The 26650-nt window shown below is 37.7% G+C and overlaps 2 protein-coding genes across 3 annotated transcripts in view; both read left to right on the top strand.

The window, feature by feature from the left end:
- iars1 (isoleucyl-tRNA synthetase 1) overlaps positions 1-6782 on the top strand; it is a 136950-nt gene extending 130168 nt beyond the window's left edge. For both annotated transcript variants that reach the window (XM_079857204.1, XM_079857205.1), the window contains exon 34: positions 6487-6782. In XM_079857204.1, coding sequence (XP_079713330.1) covers positions 6487-6566 — 80 coding nt within the window. In that variant the 3' untranslated portion in view covers positions 6567-6782. The remainder of the gene's footprint in view (positions 1-6486) is intronic.
- A 9447-nt stretch (positions 6783-16229) lies between these two features.
- Positions 16230-26650, top strand: part of atp2b2 (ATPase plasma membrane Ca2+ transporting 2) — a 205200-nt gene continuing 194779 nt past the window's right edge. Inside the window, exon 1 of the mRNA XM_079857210.1 lies at positions 16230-16407. The gene's annotated coding sequence lies outside the window, so the exon portion shown is untranslated. The remainder of the gene's footprint in view (positions 16408-26650) is intronic.

The raw sequence follows: 26650 nt of genomic DNA, 5'->3' as shown, positions 1-26650 counted from the left end.
ACAAACAAAACAGAATAGAACAAACTTTTAGAACAAAAATAAATAATAAATAGCCTATGCCTGTTAGGCTACAACAGAATTAGTTAAATAAATATGTATTAGTACATTTTAAACAGAATAGAACAAACTTTTAGAACAGAAAAATAGAATCAAAAGTTTCTAATAAGTGCTACAAAACACACTGTATAAATAGCGCGAGCTAGCTTAGGCCACGCCTCGTTAGCGAAACGGTTCACCGTGCGACTATACATACAACCGGCACATCCGGGAACTTAACTGTAAATTTCGTAACCGCCCCTTTTTAGGGGAAAACAAACCAGACTTCCCATAGACTTCAATACAAAATAGCGGCACAAAACAACGTCCGTACACAGCCGGCAGACGTGTATAACTTCAGAAATCACTTAGATGAAATATGTCGAGTAATTATATGTCCACCCTGCCTTCCATAGAGCGTGAATGATACATTTATAAACTTAATTTGGGCAACTTAAAAACATGTCCCTTTCATTCTACCAGCGTCAAGTTGGTCTAACAACCCCACCCATTGGCCAGAAGTGTCTTACCCGGACATTTACTCGTACTTCATCGAGTCACCAGGTAGCCAGTGAATGATTTTACTTAGGTTTTAAGAAGTAAACATCTTTAAATGTATAATATTATGTCTTTATATTTAGAGTGGCTACTGAGTGCACTTTTCTGTCCAGCCATACAACTAGCCTGATTTAGCTTTCGATAGCATCATCCGTAATTCATGATATTTCCATAACAGCAAGATATTGATGATGATGGCAGGCAGAGATGGGCATCAATACATGAAAATGTATTTAAAATAAAATAAAAATACAAAATACTATGTGGAAAAATTTTATTAAATACAAATACATAATAGGAGTAGCCTACTGTGTGAAAAAAAAAAGTTTAAATACAAATTACATGTTTGTAAGGGTTAGTACACGTCCTCAATCCAATACTGTGTAGTGTGTATGGCGCTCGCCGGTTTGTTTTCCCCTAAAAGTGGGCGTGAACCTTTCCAGGGACGTTCTATGATGCTACGCCGGTTGTATGTATGCGCAAACAAACGAGACTTCACCGAGATTTCAGTAAACAAGCACTGTTTCCTAGCAACTAAAAAATGAATGTTATCGTCTAAACGCCTATGACAGACAGTGAATAACAAAGCTCCGAAAAGTGTTTCAAATCAATAAATGAACATTTCAGAAGTTTTTATTTTTGACAAATAACCTATTAAACTACAAACAAAATGATGAGGATAGTAGAGCTGAGATTGGAACTCAGATGTTGCCGACTAACATCGGTTAGCAAGTCCTGGCAATGTTTTAATTTTACGATTGTTTAGTTTAATTTATTTCACTGTTACGTTTCAGTTCTTAAATCTCGGCCTACTAACAAATTAAAATGACACGGAAGTATAAGACGCATAACCTTGACATGCATAGCCTTTCTAAATTAGCCCATAGAAAAACTAGGCACACAATGTTAACGTTTAGCCTACTTTGCTTAAATTTGCTGCAAAAATAGAAACCTATATTTGTTTCAGTTCTAAATTTGCACTGTAATTTCAGTATTGGGGATTATGAATTCGTTTAACTACAGTGTTTCACTTGAATTTATCTGCTGCCAGTTCTCAACGAGCCGCGGCAGATTACGCATTAGAGAGAATAAAGTCCGCGGGAACGGCGACAGTAAAAGTATTAGGGCTGGGTATTGACACAAATTTCACAATTCGATTCGATTTCGATTCAATATTGATTATTTTGGATATCAGGTACAATACATTGCAAATTTTCTCAAGGAAAACAAATCTCTTTTTTTATTTTTTTATTTTCAACAAATCTCTGACTCCCAACTAAACTATGGGAGTCAGTGGTAGCCTATAGGCTTCATTAGCCTACTATAATATTGAAGGTAAAAATGAACTGATTTGTATACACACACTTAAAGGACAAGTTCGGTATTTTACACTTAAAGCCCTGTTTACAGATCGTTTCTGATGAAATAGAACGGTTAAGATTAAATGTTGGACAAATGCTGCTGTCCCGAGAATTTTAGGTTTCTTTCGCTTTCCCCCCCACCAGTAGACTGGGTGTATAGGTGCACTCGAACACTCCTTCCTAAAACACATTAAACTTTCGTTTACAAAGACGTGAAACTCACCGAGTGGTCAGGGGTGTCCACTGATATGCTCACACAAAAATCGCTGCAAAAGATGCTTTCCAACAGGTGTTTTACCATTCGTTGTAAAACTGTGGACCTATTTTTCCAAACGCCTCACACCCGTAGATTCTTCCGTTGAGAGCTTGAATAATAGACACTCCAGCCCAGTTGGTGGCGATAATGCACCTTTGCAAGCAAACCACTGGCATTTCAGTTTGCGATCCGCCGTAAAAAAAAAAAAAAAACACGAAGAAGAAGAAGAAGAAGAAAACAACCCCATTTCAGTTTCCGGCGCGGAGTAATACCGCACCTCACAGCACATCCAATGCAAGTCAATGGAGGAGACAAAAACTACGATAAAACCTGTTGGAAAGCATCTTTTGCAGCGATTTTTGTGTGAGCATATCAGTGGACACCCCTGACCACTCGGTGAGTTTCACGTCTTTGTAAACGAAAGTTTAATGTGTTTTAGGAAGGATTGTTCCAGTGCACCTATACACCCAGTCTACTGGTGGGGGGGGGAAAGCGAAAGAAACCTAAAATTCTCGGGACAGCAGCATTTGTCCAACATTTAATCTTAACCGTTCTATTTCATCAGAAACGATCTGTAAACAGGGCTTTAAGTGTAAAATACACTTTTATGTATTTTTATAGTAATAAAGTTATATGAAATTATATAAACATTTAAATGGTGGCTGTCATAAAATCTTTCCAAATTTATTCAAACATGCATTAAATATGGAAGAACATTAAAAATTATAATGGATTTGTAATATGGTGCATATATTTAGCAGAATGCTCCTCTCTAGAGTTAATTCTCACTGACTGACGAGTTTATGGTCACTGGATATGGTTTTTCTGAGGTAAATGAGACGTTACATGACATCGTTTACAAGCTGTTTTACTGACGTCTTTCCACGGTTGAAACACTGATTGAGCGACTCCATGTCACATGATACGGACTTTGATAAGTTGTATCTTTTAACACACTTTCAGAAGCTCATTCATGTTAATTTCGCGCTGTAACTGGTGTTATTAATGTGGAGGAGAAGATCATGTGCTTCTCTAGAGCTGAGCCAGAGCGATCTCACGCCAAAGCGACAAAACGCTATTTATGTTTTTGAATTTCATAAGAAAATGGACGTAATTTGAAATCTGAGACTTTGTTTCATATTAATAGTAAAAAAGAACAAAGATTATTGCGATTTATTGGATGGGATGCACTACAATGTTCCATTCATTCATCAACTGAAAACAGGATGACTAATCGATTCTTGGGATTTAAGAATCAATATTGGTTCGTAAAAATGAGAATTGATTCAAATTGAGAAATCAATATGTTTTTTACCCAGCTCTGAAAAGTAATATTCTGTCTGAGTACAAACTGTAGGCCCGATGTTCTCATATAAATGAACAAATATCAGCTGATACCGATATGGTGGCCGGTATATTGTGCATCCCTAAAATTAGATGTCACTGTGGATTGTGAGCCAGTTTTACCAGCAATATCTCACGTTCATTTGACTGATTTGATTCCTGGCTTCTTGAAGCCTGGAAAATGTAGTTTGAAAGAGCCAGTGTGATCCTGCTCATGTTCTTCATCAGCAGATCAATGTTCCTGTAAAACATCTGGAGATGAAAAACACAATGCCCATTTTTCCTCATTATTCTTCTCATCTCGGAGCCACAACACGTTTTGTCTGCAGACATCAGACTCGTGCTGTTTGTCCGAAACCAAACGGATCAGAAGAGAGTTTGTATTTGTTTTGTTGTTGGTGTCTTGAAGGAAGTGGGTCGTATCCCAGGAGCCTCTTCTGTTCTCCTAGACATACAGATGAAGATGGCAGATATCTGTCACACCGCAGACGCCAGACTCCCATGATTCCTTCACCGGCCAGTGAATAAAGAAACGTGTTCAGTTGTTCATACTGTGACTTGTGAAAATACCCAAATACGCTCATATACGCGTATATAGAGACTGAAATATCTCAGACACTGTGCCAGAAATCACATACTGTGTAGATTCGGTTTCAAACTTTGTGACCCATATAGAGGGTATATGCACTGGCATCGCTTTCCCGCGGGAACACACTCCCTCATCCGGACTGAGTGTCAGAAGAGCTGCCGTGTGACTGGATTTAATGGGGGAAACTGCGAAAGCATGAGAAAAACGAAAGATTATCAGTTTGAACTAAAGGTTGGACTCGATATAGTGTTTCTTACAACTAACCAAAGATCCAGTGATCATGGATATCGACATGCAGCAGGAATCATGTTTCCTCACGTTTATATGAGCCTGATTTCAACGTCGGGGAAAAACATAAAGCAAATTTGCCTGTGAACGCTTTATATAAACACAATATAGGTCTAAATCCATGTGATCACTCATATCAGTGCTATATATATCATCATATCGCCAGCCCTTACACTTGTGTAGTTTTTAGCCAGTGTTTATTTAAAAACATCCGATTATGCAGAATATACGATGGTAAATATTTAATTGATGAGTTGTCAAAACAATATATAACAATTAGGGCTGTCAAACGATTAATCGCATCCAAAATAAAACTTTGTGTTTACATAATATACAGTGCTATGCATAAGTTTAGACACCCATGCTAAAGTTGACTAAAAAGAGGAATAAAAAATCATCTTTTGGAAATTGAACTTAATGCCTTAATTTAAAAAATGAGGAAAAATCCAACCTTTAAGGACACCAATTTTCTTTGTGAATGAATAATGTATCGTAAATAAATAAATGTTCTTCCTTAAAATACAGGGTGCATAAGTCTGGACACCCCTATGTTAAATTCCCATAGAGGCAGGCAGATTTTTATTTTTAAAGGCCAGTTACTTCATGGATCCAGGATACTCTGCATCCTGATAAAGTTCTCTTGGCCTCTGGAATTAAAATAGCCCCACATCATCACATAGCCTTCACCATACCTAGAGATTGGCATGGAGTACTTTCCATAAGATCATCTCTCAATGCAAATCAAACCAGCTATTAGGCTAACTGAAATAAAACCATGCCAATCTCTAGGTATGGTGAAGGGTGTGTGATGATGTGGGGCTATTTTAATTCCAAAGGCCAAGGGAACTTTATCAGGATGCAGAGTATCCTGGATCCATGAAGTAACTGGCCTTTAAAAATAAAAATCTGCCTGCCTCTATGGGAATTTAACATAGGGGTGTCCAGACTTATGCACCCTGTATTTTAAGGAAGAATATTTATTTATTTACGATACATTATTCATTCACAAAGAAAATTGGTGTCCTTAAAGGTTGGATTTTTCCTAATTTTTTAAATTAAGGCATTAAGTTCAGTTTCCAAAAGATGATTTTTTATTCCTCTTTTTAGTCAACTTTAGTATGGGTGTCTAAACTTATGCATAGCACTGTATGTGTGTGTATGGAGTATAATTATTTTCTATTTATAAATACACACACATGCATGTATATATTTAAGAAATATTTGCATGTACTGTATATACTGTGTATATATATTTATATTATATATAATTTATATTATATATAAATATTTTACATATAAATAACAATTTTTTCTTAAATATATATGCATGTGTGTGTATTTATATATAGAAAATAATTATACTCCATCCATACACACACACATATATTATGTAAACACAAACTTTTATTTTGGATGCGATTAATCGCGATTAATCGTTTGACAGCCCTAATAACAATACAATATAAAGGGTGTGATTTTACCCATAAATTCATCATATAGACACACAATAATAACTGCAAATCCAGCTTTCTCTGCCTGGATCCAGTTGTTTCTGTGAATTACAGCGATTCATTTGCTTCTCTGTTCTGTATCTTTCGGCAGTATATCTATACAAAATATATCTCAGATTTCTTGCCAAATCTAGTTATACAGTCAATCTCAAAGCTCTTTCCTGTTTTAAATGTGGTTTGTGTGTTTTTCACGTCATTCAAGCTGAAAACCAATGATGCCACTCAGTGTTTCTGTCTCTCAGTGTGTGTGTAACCACAGTCACTCCGGCCAACGGTGACGTCACACACATAAAAAGTATGTTTTATATAGTATAACTGTGTAGTATGAATGAAATCCGGATGTACTGCATCCATCATGTATCTTTATGTCGCTTCACTGCCAATCACAAATCCTTTCCTCCTGTCCAATGGATGCGCACTTCAGAGTCTCAGCAGAAGTTGTGGGAAATTTTTCGCCTACTGTTTTTTAAGCAGGGAAGTCATTGATTTCAGACTGGCTTAATTAGTACTAATGTTCAGTTTTTTTGCATGCTGTGTTTTCAGAAGTGATGGCGTCCTCTCTGAAGACTCTAAACACCAAGACCCTGTATGTCAAAGTTCTTCCCACAACAGCAGAAGCGTAACCAGATCATCCTGCGTCTCATAAAGGTCCTGATCACGTCTATTCGTCCTGATGTTCCTCACGCTTTCTGGGTTTGCTGCTGGAAAAGGGAAAGAATGTAATGATCAGATAAATCAATGTTTGTTGATTGAGAGTATTGAAGATTCAGACACTTTCTGTTACTAAAGCATGTGGCAAAGCTTTTAATAAACCTTTAGGTGCAAATAAAGCCTGTGAATCGTTCATGTATCATTCTCTTCAGAGCGGCACTGCGAAGACAACGCAACACGTGCATCCAATCAGTGTGAACAAATGCTGTAAAAGTGTTTCTTAATATGTAGTGGTAGATCAGTCTTAAACTCGCCCTCGTGTCGTTTAAAAATGCACAAGACTTGAAGATATTTTTAATGAAACCTGAGAGATTTCTGTCACCCGAAATGTTCACGCTTCAAAAATTCACAAAGACATGGTAAAAGTAATCCTTGTGGCTTCTGAAGAGTCACGATCGCTTTATATGTTAAACAGATTTCATTTAGGCTTTTATTCGCATATAAACATGGATCAATGGACATGTATTGATGGAAATGGAAGGACAGCTGTACTTGCTTGATGCATAAAAACAAACATTGGTTCTCGCTCGTCAAACGGGCATGTTTGAGCATCCATTGACCATGTTTGATGTGCGTTTGTGTTTTGAAGATGAAAGAAAGTTGTGATTTTGGAACGACATGAGGGCGTTAGTAAATGACAGAATATTTGTGGGTGAACTGTCTCTTTAAGGTTTGATCAAACTGATCATTTCTCTAAGAGGTGAGTGAGTTGTTTCTGAGTTGAGTTGTTTTACCGTCAAAAACGCAATTCGGGCAGGACTGGATTTCCTGGAGGACGAAATTCATATTTCACAGACATACTTTGTGACTTTAATCCTGTCTGAATCTGCCAGGTCTGTTTTTCTCATGCAACCTCTGTAAACATTCCAGAGCAAATCACCTACTGTTTTTCTGCCAATGAAATCTAATCCCGTCCGAATGTATTACCCAACGCTTCTGCACGCTAATCTTCTGCACACTGCACCTTTAAATATCTGACCAAGAAGTGATGCAATCAGAAGAGAGCCAAATGACTGACACTTGGCCATTTTAATATTAGCCTCAGGAAAAATACATTCTCTGCTCATTTACATGGGTTTATCATAAGCTGATACTTCTATAGACTTGTTTCGAGATCTAGCTAGTTAAAAACGCCACTGAGCTTTCTTCTAGAAAAATGTTCTTTGGGTAAAATGCAGCAGAAACATCAGCCAACTCTTTATCCAAAACAAGGGCCAGAGCATTGTGTCCACATTTTTATTTTCAGAAACACACTAGGTGCGTTTCCATTACAGATTTGTGCAAAACTCTTGCGAATTTTTTTCTAAATGTCGACAAAAAACTATTGCGAAATGACGGCGTTTCCATTAACCGATGTTATGCGACTAAAACTTAATTTTTTCCTCTCGCGACGAGTCATTCTAAAAATTATAGCAACGGACGATAGGTTTATGCATCTAAGCCACCGCACTGGCCATTATTATTAATCAAAGGAGACGTATGTGTGTTATCCAATCATTAATGGCAAGGAAAGACCTTTATACTTGAGAGCGACACTTATGAGGTGTTTCTCCCTCATTTCTGCTTCCAGGTCTTGATTGTGGCATTTATTTGAGGTTTAGAATCCATTATTCCTGTAATTCTTTTGTCTTTTATGAATTTAATAAAGAACTCTGTCTCGTATTCTGTCCAAACACACCACGTCATCTACATCAGCTGACCTGTAAATGCGCAAAAATGGTTTCCATTGCAGTTTTGCAAAATATTTATTTTTCGAATTGCCAGAAAACCCCCCTCATGCGAGCGGAAAAACTTTTTTGCGATAAATGGGAGTTTTTGCGAAATTGACGTGTTTCCATTGGGCGTATTTTCAATTCGCAATTTCAATTTGCGTAATTTGAAGGGTAATGGAAACGTGGCTACTGTCTATGAAATCAGATGCTAGTAATTAGGGATGCACCGTGACCGATATGACATTTTTTACCAATACGATAACCGATAATTCTTTATATTTGAAAGTGATAACCGATACATTGGCCGATAAATCTAAATCTGAGTTTTTATATAATTTTTGAGAGCCTGATTACAAAAACAAAAGTCTCACCATTAAAAGTCATATCCCAAGCACACAATTATAAAGTTCTCATTATAATTTGATGTAGCCGATATGGTTTTTTTATTGATTCCAATCATATTTTAAGCAGTTCATAATCATCATGTTGAACAGTGCGCATCTGAAGCGTCTCAGCTGAAGGAAATAATACATTATTTATCAGCTTTAATATATCGGCCAAATGTTCTTATTGCTAACGATAACATTAAAAATGAACATATTTCGTCCGGTACCGATATGTTGGCCGATATATCGTGCATCACTAGTAACACTTCCACGGATATAAGCATCTTGACTGGATAAAAAAACGCTGTTTCCCCAGAGCGCACTGAAAAGCCTGATGTTAGCTAGACGTTTTCAGAAGAGTTCATGGCATTTTCAGCTAAAAACACCTTATATTCATTCCTGCTCTTCTCATTAATTCACATTAATTCAGTGAGCATGTGGACTCTAGATTGGTTTGTAAAGGTTAAACTGTTTTGAAGTTCTCAGTGTCTTAAAACTGATGAAAGATGCTGAAAAACATAGGCTATGTTTACATTCATAACTTGTTTCAATCGGACTGAATTCATTCTGATTGATGAATCTGAACGTCGTGTTTACATGAGCGCTAAACGTGATTGGGTTGATGTTGATGACGTGATCGGGATATATATTTTTTGACACATGCGCACACTGCACGAATATACAGAGTTTCCCGATGTTTGCGCATAATAACTATCTCCTACATTGGTTCTTTATTTGTTTTAAACAGCAGACTTAATATTTATCCATTTCTGGTCATAATTGGGAGACGATGAGCGTATGAACCGCTCCTGCCGCTGCTTATATTGATCGTCTGTGGATGAGAGTCTGAAACACTGGTGGGACGTTGCTCCACTTCACAGACGCAGGGAAAGGAGGATTATAGAATGACGGGACACTCGTTTATACGACACTTTATTCAGAAGGAAGAACAGCTCGTTCTGTCATTCTATTCTATAAAAGATAAATGATTTATGGCAGTTTAAGACAGATTAGCCCATTTCCAGAGCAGTAATGCAGATTATTTACAGACTAAAATGACAATTACTGTACTGTACTGTAGTGTAAAAAATTAATCTGTAGAAAAATTACCAGTAAATTGGGGATATTTAAAGGGATGGTTCGGAGTAAAATCAACCTAGGGTCCTTTGCACCATGACCTCGAGCCAAACCCCCCCAGAAGCCTTTTTCCCCTTGGTTGAACATTATTAAAGTTATGCTTATTTAGAGATATCAGCCGATGGTTTAGTGCAGGCGCTAATGGATCCTATGATGTATCCCGTAAATTACCCCACTAATAATGCCCAGAATGGCACCAAACTTCTACAGTAGCACAAATAGGTTCTGTACTCATAAAACGAGGCATTGGAAAGTTTGTAAGTACATCAGGAGTTTATTTAAATAACACTTGCCTGACGGCTAATGCTACCGCTAACCCGGACACCGACGTCACTTCAGTGATTTGGGAAAAGCACGTAAAAGTCCTGTAGAAAGCGATGCATAAGGATGAAGTGTAACGACGCCCAGTTCCAGGAATGCACTAATATTTTGTTGGTAGTACCAGTTTGCAACAATTATTAGTTGTTAAGTAACAAGATCTCAACACTTTTTACGGCATTACGCTGTTTCTACATCAGGTCCTTTTATGTATTTCTACATCACTGCACATGCGCAGTCCTTTCAGTTTCGGTCTCAGTCCGATCAAGTGTTCACATGTTCTCTCGATCGGATTAGAAAAGGAATAAACCCCATTTCAATCCGATCCAAATCCCAGTCGGATCGAGCTCAATCTGATCGATTAAGGTGTTTTACATGAAGGCTTTTCAGTCCGATTGAGCCGCCGATCCCATTACTGACGGATTATTTGGTTGCATGTAAACGTATCCATTGAGACTCCATGAAATGTCTGAAGATGTGATGTTCTCTGACGGCACCACCAAACAGGCCCAAAACCCAAACCTCATCTGTCCATCTGCCATCTCCCCTGTCCGGCGGTTGAGTGGGATTATCCCTGAATCGCAGTGACTTGGTCTTTTGCTGCCACTGTGGCTGAGTGAATATTAAACAAACCTTCACCATCTGTTCTCTCTGGAGGAGCTCAGAGCGGCCAGTCCTCCATCTGCTACACACTCTCGCTTATAATTCAACTATTGAGAGAATCCCACATGGACAGAAACCTGCCAATCTCCTCGGTCTCTGATCCGGTTGTTGAACATCTTCAAGTGTCCTCGAAAACCTCTGGATTGTGTTTACAATGACGGATTTACTGAGGAAGCCTGGAGACATCACACTGAGATGAGCGTCAGAATGCAGACTCTCTCACCACAGGTTTATGGAAGAATTAATGTGTTAACCAAAGTATGAGCTGCACATTTCTGCACTTAAAGGTGCAGTGTGTAAGTTTTAGCAGCATCTAGTGGTGAGGTTGTGAATTGCACCCAACAGAAGTTACGGTGGCCGACAGGAAGTGATGTCGTCGTCTGAGACAGCAGAGAGTAGCCAGTTAAGCAATGAGGTTTCTTTACAAAGATAATTTAAGAAATTATGCTTACTTAAATATTCAGTAAAACAACGTTATTGCAAATATTATTGTTACTTGTTCATCATTGTGTCAGTGTTTTATTTGCTGACTTTAGCTAGCGTTTTTGCACGAAGAACAACAGTGACGAAATGCGCTCTGTAGTAGTTTGTCCGTTTAGGGCTCCTGTAGAAACATAGTGGTGCAAAATGGCAACTTAACGTGTAAGGGGACCCTGTAGGGTAATATGTAATGTGTAAGGGTGTATGTAGCTAGAAATGGCTCATTCAAAGGTAATAAAAACATAACAGTTCATTATGTAAGGTGTTTATACACCACTGAAAACATTATGTATATGATATTGTATTTCTGTCAACAGATCCTCCTAAATATTACACAATGCACCTTTAAAAGTGACAAATTACGATCCTTTTCACAAGATGTAATATAATCTATGGTGTCCCCAGAATGTCTGTGAAATTTCAGCTCAAAATACCCCCCAGATCATTTATTATAGCTTGTCAAATTCGCCCCTTTTTGGCTGTGAGCAAAAACGCCCCAATATTATCTTTTGTGTGTGTCTCCCTTTAAATGCAAATGAGCTTTAGCTCCGCCTCCGTTCAGAAGAGGGCGGAGCCTTTTCACGAGCTTCAGATTCTCCAGCAATAACAAAACGGGCCAATCTCACTCATCCAGAATCCCAGAATAACCAGTAGCGAATGCAGCCTTACTGAGAGAGTTTCACTTTTAGACGCTCCTGGACGTTTCTGAATGGTTAGTGGAGACATGTATGTAGTTGTTGTGGAGTTACATTACTTCATCTCATTGACTTGCATGTACCGCCATGTTTAAGTTTTACACAAGTTGACAGTTGACTTCTTTATAACACATAAGATATCTTTATAAGACAGCTGTGACACCACAAGGATGAAGCCTGAGCGAGAAATGAAACTTTTGCCATTGCGTTAGAACTGGTCACTATTGTCGCTTGCGAAACCAGATGTCGGTACAGTGTGTGTGTAAACGTGCAGATTAAGGGCCGGTAATATTATAATTTGATCCTCTTCATACGTCAGAACGGGAGTGAAATGCTTTCAGAGAAAGGCTCGCCAAAACAAAGTTACTGGGTTTCGCTGAACACAAAAGAAGAGATTTTGAAGAATATGGGTAACAGGACAGTTAATGGACCCCATTGACTTCCATAGTATGGGGGAAAAGAATATGGAAGTCAATGGGGTCCATCAACTGTTTGGTTTCTGACATTTTTCAAAATATCGTCTTTTGTGTTCAGCAGAAGAAAGAAATTCACACAGGTTTGGAACAACTTGAGGGTGAGTAAATGATGACAGAATTTTCTTTTTTGGGTGAACTATCCCTTTAAACGCTCTGGAATGATTTCCACTGTAAGTGCAGTACTGTATAATGTGTTTTTAACAGCATATAACATATACTGTTGATACAGCTTGCCTTATGCTGAACCCAGAACACATTTTCAACCAATGAAAAATCAGCAATGAGAGTAAACCACATTTCTTAAAATAGTTGCTAAACACTGGCCTCAAAAATGATCAAGTCTCACAATCTGTATCTGAAAACTTTATATCCTTTATATTATAACTTTATGTGTCTGGAAATTAAAGCACATCTTTTGAAAATCTTTTCAATCCATGGTCAATGCTCATAGATGCATATTCTGGTTTAGGCCACTGCTGGTTGGAGATGTTTTAAAGTGCCCTATAATGCTAGTTTAAAGGTTCCTAATGTTGTTTCAGAGTCTCCTACAACAGCTTCACATCCATCCAAGGTCAAAAAACACTTTATTGTCCTCATAATCTCCATTGCAGCGTCAGCTCTTTCCTCTCAGTGTCTGAAACACTTCCATCAAATATTCAGTCTCTCTAAGCTCCGCCTCTCTGAGAGCTCTCTGCTCTGATTGGTCAGAAAGCAAACGCTCATTATCATATCTGAATCTCAGCTCTTGATCACAGTGATACGAACAGTAACGATAGCGTGGATTTTACCGTATCAATCTCAGAAAACAGCGTCTTCTCCACACGAACAACACGAACCAAACTCTTCCAGTCTCAGATACACTACAGTGTTTGAGGGCGGAGCTAAGAGACGCTGCTCAGCCAATCAAGACCAGAGGCTGGCATTATGCAAATTAGTTATAACCCTACAAGACTGAATTACTGATGACTTGTTTCAGTTCAGAATCACTTTTGAGAGACAAAAGCTCCATTTATCTGCACTTTGATCTTTGAAACGTTGCAACCTTTTACATTCATAAACAGCTACTGTATATTACACGCTAGTGAAGGTAATATCCCCAAAAGTGTAATAGTGGCACTTTAAACACACTGTTGGATTGATGTCAACTGCCAATTAGCATATTTGGCTGTTTTCCCACCGTCCTCCTCTAGATGATCCCGCACACTCTGCTGAAGAGTTGAGACTGGTTTCACAGGATTACTGAAGTGATTTCTGAAGAACAGGGCGAGCTGTAGATTAACACCTGCTTCACCTCCAGAAACCACTGCGCTTTTAATTCCCGACACACACACACACACACTCACACACACATTCCATGACGGATTGAGAGCCTTCCGACGCCACAGACCTGGATCTGTTCATTAACTCCTTTATATTATGCTGCATGCAACCTGATATACTGTTGTTATTATACTGATTTTTCAATATGTCTGATGTCTTGTCCACTGTAAAGAGCTGAAGTTAGATATTGTTCCGTGAGTGATTGTTCACTCACATGAGGACATCAACCTGAAGTTCATTTTCATATTTTAAGCATCTTTTGAAATGTTGATATTATCACACCCATTTTTAAATAATCAGCCACTAGAAAAACATCTATCATAATATAATGAAATACTTTCAAAGTATGTTGCCTGATATATATATATATATATATATACATATACATATACATATAGTGTATATACTATGTGTTTGTATATATATATATATATATATACACACACACACAGTATATATACTGTAAATTTACACATACATACATGGCATAAAATGAACTCTCACCAAATGCGAGTAAAAATCTCAGTTGGCGAGTGTATGAAATGGTGTCAGTCACCAGTTGGCCGGTGACATTTTTATGAATTTGAATAAATGCAATATTGTGAGAACAGGAATGTAAACAAATGTGAACATAGAGTTAACGGGCCAGTGCTTCATCGTCCCACAAAAGTTTAAGCTTTGCCAATATAAACATTCAAGCAAAAGAAGACTAAAGGGAACTACATTAGTTTCTCGCGTGTTGTGGGAAGTATTCTGTGCACAAATGAAACACTCCCAGAAAGCTGTCTCAGACTGAGCCCGAATAATGAATTGCGCTCTTTTTTTTCACTTCTTGCGCTTGAAAGAAATAATTCAAACAAAGTATCCTAGTAAACACAGTCGGTTATGTCTTAAAGGTATAGCGGAGGATTTTCCCGAATTTTAGAAAAGAACCGCCCTCTCCACTTTTTGAAAAAATGCACATGCGCAACACTCTACCTGCTCCCGAGAGGGAACGCCTATTAAACGTGTGCACGAGCTAATCATAGCTTACATTAACTTTTACTAGCAGTGATTTTAAATGGATTTCTCCAAATAGCATGCCAAACTTTACCTGTCAAGTAGAAACTTCGCGACTGAGGCATCAGTGGGAAGCCCAACCTGTGTTTTGAGCGCACGCCATCGTGTGAATCGTGAGCACGAGCACGTACGACGGCCTTAGATAAACATATCACCAGAATGATTGACACTCAGGAGGACCAATAGTCTTGATGATCCACCCGGAAAATCCTCCGCTATACCTTTAAGTGAACATAAATAGTTGAGAAAGAAAACGCATGTGTATCAGTATCCATGCATTCGATCTTAAAGTGACAGCAGCCTAATATTCCTGCCGCTGTCTGTCGTTAAAGTTAATCAAACGACAAAAGACAGAGAAAATCCCTCACTGATCTTTTCTGAAAAACTTTAATAAGGATTATGTTTAATCTATACAGTGAAGACTTTGCAGTGATATTTTTACATTTGATTCATTCTGTACCTGAAAACAGTTTCATGGCTGGTCAAATCATATTTATGGCCCGGTAAATTTTCTTAAGTCACGGGTAATTATTAAAAAAATCTAAATTATATCTCCTTTAATAACATTATCAAAACGTTAGCACAAAATAGAAAACAGTAAAGTAAATGTTTAGAGAACATTCAAAAGTAACATTCCCATAATGTTTGCAAAATGACAAAATTTATAATCACCATGCAATCAAAATTGACATCCCTTCAAGCGGGCATTACACATTAAATACAGTAAAACGTTTGTAGGCCGTGCGAATTGTACATGTTCTGAGAGCTTTTTTGCTCAGCGAGAGTGAAATTGTAAGTAAATAATGTTTTATCTCTTGTAAGAATACTAGAAATAGGTCTACAATTTGAAAAGTTATAAATATAAAATATACATGGAAAGATAATTAATTAAAAATCCAAAAATAACATATTTGGGATTCATTGAGTAAAACTTGTAATATAGTACTTGAGATAAACAAAGTAACGCCGCCCTACATTTGTTCTTGTTCGAAAAGCCTTCATTACGTCACTATAGCGAATTCTCTTTCACGTCGACTAACGTTTTCTCTAACGTTCACATAACCAAGTATTCTGAGAACATTCGAAAATGACGTTTTCATAACTTACTTGAAACGTCAGCAACACGTTCTTAGAACATATTTTTTTTGTAAGCTGGGCAGCAAAATGTTTATTTCTAATGGAAATCCTCCTGTATAACTAATTATCCAAAATCTTAACGCGTGTAGCGCGTAGTTTTCAGGACATCCCGGATTCTTCTCTCGTGGGTCTGTTAGGAGGGTGAGTGTGTAATTCACACACTGATGCTTACAGATGAAAGGCATTTGTCTCTGTGAATGAATGAAAACTTCTTCGCCATGTGTTGTGAAGCCGCTCTTCCCCTCGGGGTAACACACACATAAGAGACGTAATGGAAAAATCTCAGTCACTTCAATCTACTCAAAGCCCCCGGATCTCCTGCAAACCCAATGCTGTGGAGCTCGAAACACACGCCAGAGGACCACACCAGGTACGTTTACATGGTTCATATATTGATCATATATTGTTGACGTTACGGTGACGCGCCTCAGAGAGCGCGCGACCTGATCGAGCATCACTGGGAACCATTATGACTGATCGGAGGATGAATATAACTTTCAGATGGCTGGAATCAAATGAGTGTATAATCAGCATGCCATTCTGAAAAGAGCCTCGCTATATGTCTGTATTGTTCATGGGAGTGTGTATTGGTTGTGGTTTCGAAATGAGAACAGCGTTGCATTACGGATATTTCATAACGAATCAGACCTCGACGAAACATTACAGAGCAATGATTATAATCAAGCTGGCTCTAATATGTCAAACATGCACTTTTTATGAATTTGCGCTTGACTGAGTTGGTGCATTTTGTTTAGATATTGTCTCATATTCTGGGCTGAAATGTAGGTTTAAAGCAAGCTGTTCTTATACTGTACGAAGGTCATTGAGCTGGAATATGCTGAACGGTGGGATTTAATTTTAGTTTGGTGATTTGTGAAGGTTATTATTGCACACAAGACTGGATTATGTTAGAATGAATATCCCTAATGAAAGTATAGGTTGTGACTCCACTGTACTAGGGCTGATCGTGCATCTCTAAAGCACAGTCACACACACATGTGAGTGTTTTCTAGAAGTGCTTCTGCATGTCAAGTTTTCAGGATAAAATCATTTTTCATAAATGTCAGGTCAAGACATGTCTGAAGTTTTATACATGTATTTTATGCATTTTAAATGTATAATGTATATTGATTTAATTTGGCCGACATTCTTAACCAATGTATCTTGCCTGGTGTCCATTTCATCAGGTCATGCATTTTCTGGGAATTGAACCCATGACCTTGGTGTTGCTAGCACCGTCCTCTACTGTTAAAAGCACAGGAACATCACTAGTGTTCACACATGATTGGACATTTCTGCTGCTTACAGAAACATCAAAACATTGTTTTGCCAGCAGAAACTGCAACCTTTCCCCATTTTTGCTGTGTCATGAATTATTGTATTTCATAATAACTGGTTCAGTTATGCTGAAAAGCCAATATTAGGTAGTTTGATGGCAGTGTGTAGTGTATTGTGTGAAGGCATGTCCCGCTGTTGGATCAAGATGTGATTACAGAAATACTGACTTTCACAAATAAACCCCAGCTGAGAAATATTCACTGTGTAATATTCACTGAGTAATATTCACTGAGTAATATTCACTGTGTAATATTCACTGAGTAATATTCACTGAGTAATATTCACTGTGTAATATTTACTGAGTAATATTCACTGAGTAATATTCACTGTGTAATATTTACTGAGTAATATTCACTTTGTAATATTCATTGTGTAATATTCACTGTGTAATATTCACTGAGTAATATGAGTAATATTCACTGAGTAATATTCACTGAGTAATATTCACTTTGTAATATTCATTGTGTAATATTCACTGTGTAATATTCACTGTGTAATATTCACTGAGTAATATTCACTTTGTAATATTCATTGTGTAATATTCATTGTGTAATATGAGTAATATTCACTGTGTAATATGAGTAATATTCACTGAGTAATATTCACTGAGTAATATTCACTGAGTAATATTCACTGTGTAATATTTACTGAGTAATATTCACTGTGTAATATTCACTGTGTATTATTCACTGAGTAATATTCACTGAGTAATATGAGTAATATTCACTGAGTAATATTCACTGAGTAATATTCACTTTGTAATATTCATTGTGTAATATTCACTGTGTAATATTCACTGTGTAATATTCACTGAGTAATATTCACTTTGTAATATTCATTGTGTAATATTCATTGTGTAATATGAGTAATATTCACTGTGTAATATGAGTAATATTCACTGAGTAATATTCACTGAGTAATATTCACTGAGTAATATTCACTGAGTAATATTCATTGTGTAATATTCACTGAGTAATATTCACTGTGTAATATTCACTGAGTAATATTCACTGAGTAATATGAGTAATATTCACTGAGTAATATTCACTGAGTAATATGAGTAATATTCACTGAGTAATATTCACTGAGTAATATTCACTGAGTAATATTCACTGTGTAATATTCACTGAGTAATATGAGTAATATTCACTGAGTAATATTCACTGAGTAATATGAGTAATATTCACTGAGTAATATTCACTGAGTAATATGAGTAATATTCACTGAGTAATATTCACTGAGTAATATGAGTAATATTCACTGTGTAATGTGCCCTGTAGGCTCTGAAAGATCGCAAAAGTACTTTGTACATGTCCAAACAACCATGCTTTTCTAGATATTTAGATCTGGATGAACAATAAAATGAAAAATAAAAACCCAATACTGTTGAATAATGAATATGTGCATATCAGGAGGATAGATGCATGATGTCCACTTGAAATGGAGTGCTTATTTTCATAGTGCACCATGTCTCAATCTGACATCATGAACATGTCCTTTAAGTGCATTGCTTCGTGTTTATTGGCAGTACATTACGATGTTTTGTACTTAATATTACCAAGAGTCGTTCAGCTGTTCATTTGTGCCATGTAGTCAAATCTGATCAAAGCAGAAATCATTGAAATGCCTTTATGATTAGTACGAAGCACTAAAGTATGCTTGTTTCTAGAGATGCACCGGTATAAACATTTTAACCGATAACCGATAATTCTTTATATTTGAAAGCCAATAACCGATATGTTGGCCAATAAATCTAAATCCAAATTGTTTTATTATTTGTTAGCCTGATTACAATTACAAATCATTTAAAGTCATAACCAAAACACACAATTATATAGTTCTCATTATAATTTTATGTAACCTATATGACAGACGTAACTGTTGCACTTATTTCTTTTTTTTTTAAAGTGATTCCAATCATATTTCAAGCAATTCAAACAGTGTGAACAGTGCACATCTGAAGCGTCTCAGCTGAAGGAAATAATACATTATTTATAGGCTTTACTAAATCTGCCAAAGAAAAAATGATCGGGCCGATAACGATAACATTAAAAATGAACATGTATCTGCCCGATGCCGATATATCGTGCATCACTACTTGTTCCACGGTTTACTGTCTTCCAGCGATCAGGCGGATTTTGCTCATGTGTTAAAGTTTCAGGTGTACTTTAGCATTACATTTACATTAAACATGAAAGTCCCTATTTCATATATGGTTTCAGCATAACATCATAAAACAAGAGTCAGAATCTAAATTTTGCCCATTTTTTTTAGTCATCAGTTTAAGCTGTAATTCACCACTGGTAAAACGAGCTGTGATGGAGAGCCATCTCTCCATCATCTGTGGAGATCTCTGTGATCTGTGATCTGTGATCTCAGCATCTGTGATGCTTCTCCATCCATCAAAATTGTGTCCTTATTGGTTTTTTTTTTGTGTGTGTGTGTTGTATCATGCATGTAATAATTGTTCACATGGGTTTTTACTGTTTTATTTCCTGTTGTTAGAAGAGTGGGCCTAACCTGTACGTGTGTGCACACCCTGGGAAGTGGGAAATGCTCATTTGAACTAATTTAGGGAAATATCATTTGTGCAAATGACAATACTTGTTTTTCTCTTGCCTGTATGTTTTATGTATTGATTGTTTTTAAACTCTTTGCCCTAACTATATTTGAGGGAACTTAGCTGAAATGTATCGAGACTAGAGTTAGTTTTACAGAAAATGGAATGTTCTAATTAACTAAAGGCGGGAAAATATGCATTTTAGGGTGTTCAGAAGTGAGCCTGAGCATGAGAAACTTCGGTCTCCAATAGTTAGTGAGAGAAGTTGGTGCTAGTTTTAGTACCTCAACAGTGCTAGTTTTTAGACTGTTCTTGTAAACTTTGTTTTAATTTGTTGCTCTTATCCACTGTTGTATGGACCTTTTGTACTTCCTTGCCTTTGAAAGCATTAAACTTCTTTTGGAACGACCTTTAAACGGATGCCTGGTGTGATTCTCCTTGTGACCGCTCGGGTCCCTATCACATGAGCTTTCAATCAAACTAGTCTGTCTTTAGCCCTATTCGGACGGGATTAACTTCACAAGGGTAGATGGAGTAATGTAATTTTACCACAGGACGTCTGTAATATTAATGGCCAATTCGCAAGGGATCTCAGTATAAGAGATACACAGTGAATTATGCACTGGATAAGAGAACTCAGTAAACTAGCAGAAGTGGGAGAGTATCTTGATTTGCGCATCGCCGTCACTCCTGTCGTCATGTGTGTATTACACTGCTTCCTGATATCACATGCACAAACACATAGCTATATTTATATATATATATATAAAACAGTTATGTCCGGTCGAGCGATGTATTAATTAACTTCAGATTGGATTGTGTTGGTAATAGGCATAACAATAACATGTGCTGTCGATCTTCTCTCTGATCTGATGGTGTGTGTGAAACACTTGAGTTTTGCCACAGACTCGTCCCAGCGACTAGAACACAACTGATGCTTCTTCAAGCGTCTCCATACTTGAAAAACCGCGGTAAACTACTTTTAAACAGGAAATGACAAAATATTTATATTTAAAAGTTCTGTCCATCCTCTCGAAGAAGAACAGAACAGAAGCAGAATTTCTTTGTTGTTTAGAATCCAGTATTCCGCAATTCCTTTGTCTTTTATGCGTTTAATAAAGAACTCTGTCTCGTCTTCTGTCCAAACATTCGCGCCGACTTTAAAGATTGATCGACTGTTACGTACACCAGCTGACCTGTAAACGCGAAGAAAAAAAACTGTTTCCATTGCAGTTTTGCGAAATATTCCTTTTTCGAATTGCCGGAAAACCTCCTCATGCGAGAGTAAACACTTTTTTGCCATATATGAGAGTTTTTGCGAAGTTGATTTGTTTCCATTGGGCGTATTTTCAATTCGCAATTTCAATTTGTGCAATTTGAAGGGTAATGGAGACGCGTCTAGTGATAAACCTACATGTTGTTCTGCGAAACTCTTGCCAGATTTGTTGCAGTGGAAGCCGAGGGTTTATGTCAACAGTGTCATTAGATAGTGATAAGAAGTACAGTGTAACAAGCAAAGTGCAAACACACAATACGAATATTATATCAATATTTTATGCAAGTACAGTAGTAGTGAAAGACACCTGATATAAAGTGGTTTTGAAAGTGTCTGTTGCTGATTGAAGATGGGGTGTGTGTGTGAACAGAGCGAAAACCAGCCGTACTCTGAGAAGTAAGCAGAGATTTTCCAGAGGTCTTGAGTGGATATGAAATCCCAAGGACAAACAACAATGATCAGCCTTTTCCCACAATGTTTGCACATGATCTCTTTGACCCAACATTCACAACTGCTCCTGACCCAGCTGAGCGCTGGACACACACGACTAGACTTACTTCATCTGTGTGATTGTGGGTTACAGATGTGAATCTCATCTGTGAGGGAAAGAAGCAAGTGTCTTTAGCTTAGTTGCGAATTTAACTTGTGTGCACAACTGGAATATGGCGTAAAACATTTGGGAATGTGTTCAAGAGAACAAAATCGTCACTTCCTGGAAAACTGAAAAACTAAATATCAGCAATAAAACTGTAAGTTTCTGCACTCAGACGCTTCTGGAGGGAATTAAACCAAATCATTCTGATCACACATTTTTGGGCCCTATTTTAACGATCTGAAACGCAAGTATCAAACGCGAAACGCAAGTAACTTTGTGGGCGGATCTCGGGCGCTGTTGCTATTATACCGGCGGGATAAATGACTCTTGCGCCCGACGCAAATCTAAAATGTGTTGGTCTGAAGTCGCTTCATTACTCATAGGTGTAGTTTGGGCGTAACGTGAAATAAACCAATCAGAGCGTCATCTCACATTCCCTTTAAGAGCAGGCGCGCTTGTTCCATGGCGGATCGCTATTATAACGGCGGATTTGCCAGGAGCGGTTCACAGCCGAGGAGACCGGCGTTCTCGTCAGGGCCGTAAAACACAGAGAAGTGACATTGGGGATGGAGAAACACACCCAGATTAGCTTCGGTTAAACAGGCGTATGATAATTTGGGTAAATGTGTAAGCTAGATTTATGCCTATCTTCATGGACACAACAATGATTTCCCTCATGTGGAATATTTTTCCTTGTAATAATGTATGATTTGCAAAATGTGAACTGCTGCGTCTGTGTAGATGAGAGAAGCAAAGTGTGTGTGTGTTGTGCACACGCTACATTATGGCCAAGCATGAACCCTTAAAATAGCATCTGAATAACGCGCCACTGACTTTAGACGAGGTTTCTCCTGGTCAGTGGAGGAATTGTTTTCTGAAACTGCAAAATAGCACCAGGGAACGTTCATTCCCTAATTTACCGACGTGCGTCTGTGGAGGGAAAAGTCCGCTGTGCGTCGAGTGCAAAATAGGAATGATACATGCATCGGTGTACAAAGTCAATTGCGCTGAGTGCGAGATAGGGCCCTTTGACTTTCAGAAACACCAAACCAACATTAGAGATGCTGCGATGCCATTGGTCCGCTGGTTACTCCAGTTATCCAATCACAGCTGATGCTGAGCCAAAGTCACATGAGGTTTTGCGCATCAAGGGATTTATTCAGTAAATGTGTTTCCACTGTCGTTCATGTGCATGTCTTCTTTTAGGATAAAAGCATTATACGCATCAATTGAGCGCATTCATTTTTCATGCATGTTTTTGCAATTTTTGCACATCTTGGCGTTTCCATACAGCGTTTTTATATGTGACATCCAAAAATGTGCATAAAAATAAGTGGACGGAAACACAGCTATTGTTAAATGTCTAAGAAATGTTAGTCAGTTCTTTTCTCTCCTGGCTGAAGTTCTGTGAATATCTATCTATCTATCTATCTATCTATCTATCTATCTATCTATCTATCTATCTATCTATCTATCTATCTATCTATCTATCTATCTATCTATCTATCTATCTATCTATCTATCTATCTATCTATCTATCTATCTATCTATCTATCATCCACCCATCTATCTATCTGTCCGTCTGTCCGTCCATCTATCCATCTATCTAATAAAGGCTTTAAGCTTACTTTATTCTTGAAATGGTTTGGTTGTTGAATGACCTCTAATTAAAAACTGCCACACTATATCAGCAAGGGATGTATTGCAATTATACATATTGATTTGTTTCTTAGAAATATTTCGCTTCAGTCTGTTCTCTCACTCCATCAGGGCCGAACGAGGCCATCATCTTCCTCTCAGGGATTTAGTTTAGACCTAACTGTTTGTTCACACTTAGGAAAGCATGGATCTTCTGTAGCCAGAGCCTGACATGTTTGCACTTTGGCCTATTTTTATATTAATGCCGTTTATGGATATGGTATAGTTGAATAATGCATCATTTTTCAGCAGTTTTCGGCTGGTTTGGTGTGTTGATGTTGGTCAAAAATGATCTTTAGGAGGTTGATATACATGGTCATCCACATAAAACTGAAATGTATTCATAATGAATATAATTTTTCAGTTCTATGTGATTTTCATGTAGGATATTGAGCTATCTATGATACTTAATGCATCTTAGAGAATTGAACAAATATTAGTATTATTATCATCAATACATGTAGTTATTAATTGGTGTCTTTTATGGTATTGCTAATTCACTCATTACAGTGATTTTACCACGGAAAATATTATTGACTTATTGTTTTATTTGTGTAATAAAATGAAACATTATCATCATCATTATCATCATCATCATCATCATCATCAAGCAAACATCAACTCTTCATTGGACGTTGCTTTGACTGAACCGCTTCCATCTTTTAATTTAAATTCAGTTCCATTACAGTATAAAACTACTTTCAGAATGATTTCCTCATTAAACCCCCGTCTCATGCATGATTGCAGGAGCACTTCTTTTCAAGCCTGTCGTAATGGAGTGAATGACGAGGTAAAATCAGTGTGAACATAGTAAGCTTTCTTACCCGTCAGCACTTTTGGACATCATAAGCACGGTTTGTTTTGGACATTCATATGTCAGAATCTTTGAGCTGCCAACCTAGTCAGCATTTCATGTAATTGATAGTGAATGTCCTTCTTCGACAGCACTTTTGGAAAGTGTTTAATTCACAGCTGATGATCAGGGCCAATTTTATCCTGTCAATCAAAAGGGGGCGTGTCAGACTGCAACTCACACTGTGTGTGTGAAGAAAATGTCTTGTGTTCAATTTAACGTGACAATAATGCATAAACAGTTTGTTTTTTTTAAAGCAATGTTAAAGAAGGCTCTATTTAACCCAATGAATCAGCCATAGTTCAAGCCAGGGTTGCCAGATCCGTGGTTTTATTCAAACAATAAATGCCTTTTGATGCTCTTAAATGTGTCTTTTCTTCCACTTAAATAAAAGTTATAGCACGGAAAAACATGCATGAACATCAGAAGGAATGTTGAAGGATACAGTACAGCTTACCGGAATGGATCCTGTCTCATGTAAATCTGAAAATAAACAGTAGTTGAATATAATAGTTTAGGCTCTGTTGCTCATTTTAACCTCTACTATTATACATAGTTCCTACATGACGTCACAACATACGGGCATTTGCCGACCCGGCGCCATTTCTGTGGGCATGTTGTGGGCAGAAGTTCGCAGAACATTAGAAGAAGAAGCTGAAACGAGTTAATTTCGTGATAAAAAGTGAAAATGGTCATCTCCTGCTGGGTCAATGGATGTTCAAATCGTGCCGGAGGTTCAGTTAAATTTGGATTTTACAGCCCGTCATTAGACTTCATGAATGTGAGAAGACTAAGCTTTTGTCAGAACAACGACGGAGGTTATGGCTGGCGAGGATAAACAGGAAAGAAACTCCCTCAAAACACGCAAGAATTTGCTCAGAGCACTTTGTGTCAGGTGCACAATGTTGTGTTTTATTACGAGTGTACACAAATATAAGTTAACACTTTGCAGTTTGAATGATGTCCTGTATGAACAAAATGACAAGGTATTAAAAACATACAAAAACAACATTGTTTCCACTGTTCGATCGCGCCCGCGCCTCTCTCTCTCTCACTCACTCACACACACACATGCACACACAGACAGACAGACAGAGTTAGCGCATACGGATCCACACCATTTATGACTGAAATTTTCGCATTGTACCTCTCTCTGTCTTGTTAATAGAGTCTCTTTATAATCTCTTTATAGTCTCTGTCACTTTGTCTCTTCATGATTTTCATAACATTATAAACAGAAAGTAATATTCGAAATTTGCTTGTTAAATTTTGTAAACACAGCAGCTTATGCCATCAAAGATGGCGTCTCCGGGGAGGTCACGTGACATTAATTGGCCTGTGGGAACTATGTATAGTAATGTGCCGAATGAGAGGGTCCCTGTATAGTTCACAGCATTAGTTGGGAGAGATTTTCTTCCTTAAAGTCCTCCTGTAGTCAATAATTTCATCCCTTAAAACTCATCTTTGATCACCAAAATTACATATTTAAACGTCTTTTCCTTCTTCATGCCTTAAAATATCTTGAGTGTAACTCGACACCCTTGCCTCATTTAGTATGCGCGGTTCTATGAATATGCAAATGAGCCCCGCCTCCACTCACTCACTCAGCTCAGAGATCCACTGGTTGACGATCACGCGTTGATCTGATTGGTTACAAGGTAGTTTGTGACGTCAGAAACACCAGCGATTTCAAAGCGTGTTTTTGAGACTGTCTTTGGTTCACTGCAGTTTTAAGGAGGAAATACTCAGCAATGCTGTCGACTTATGAATTTACACATGGTTTGTCTTAAAGCAGATTAAACACACCACATAGACATATAAACAACATTAAAAGCTGGATTTTCACCACAGGGGGACTTTAAAGGGGGGGTGAAATGCTCATTTTCACTCAATCTCCTGTTAATCTTGAGTACCTATAGAGTAGTATTGCATCCTTCATATCTCCAAAACGTCTTTAGTTTTATTATATTTATAAGTTAAAGATTGGCTGTACCGAGTCTTTCCGGAAAAAACCGAGCGGCTGGGGGCGGGCTGTGTGGGCGGTGTGCTATAGCTGTGCTAACTGATCTAACAACAACACAGAGAGACATTTGAAGTAGTTTACTCACCGTGACTGCTCGATCCTTAAGCATTAGACGATCTGCAAATAAGTCGATCTGGGCTTTGTTTATAAAACAATCATCGTCGAAATGCAGGGAACAAAGAGTCGTGCACAACCTCCGTTGATGCTTCGAAAAAACAAACTCCATCCACTATTCCCTTAACGCTGGGTTCTTTGGGAATCTGTGCAGGG

This window comes from Squalius cephalus (genome assembly GCF_949319135.1).
Source record: "Squalius cephalus genome assembly, chromosome: 22".
NCBI lineage: Eukaryota > Metazoa > Chordata > Actinopteri > Cypriniformes > Leuciscidae > Squalius > Squalius cephalus.
Note: the sequence above shows the minus strand (reverse complement) of the source record. Positions and strands in the feature narration are given on the sequence as shown.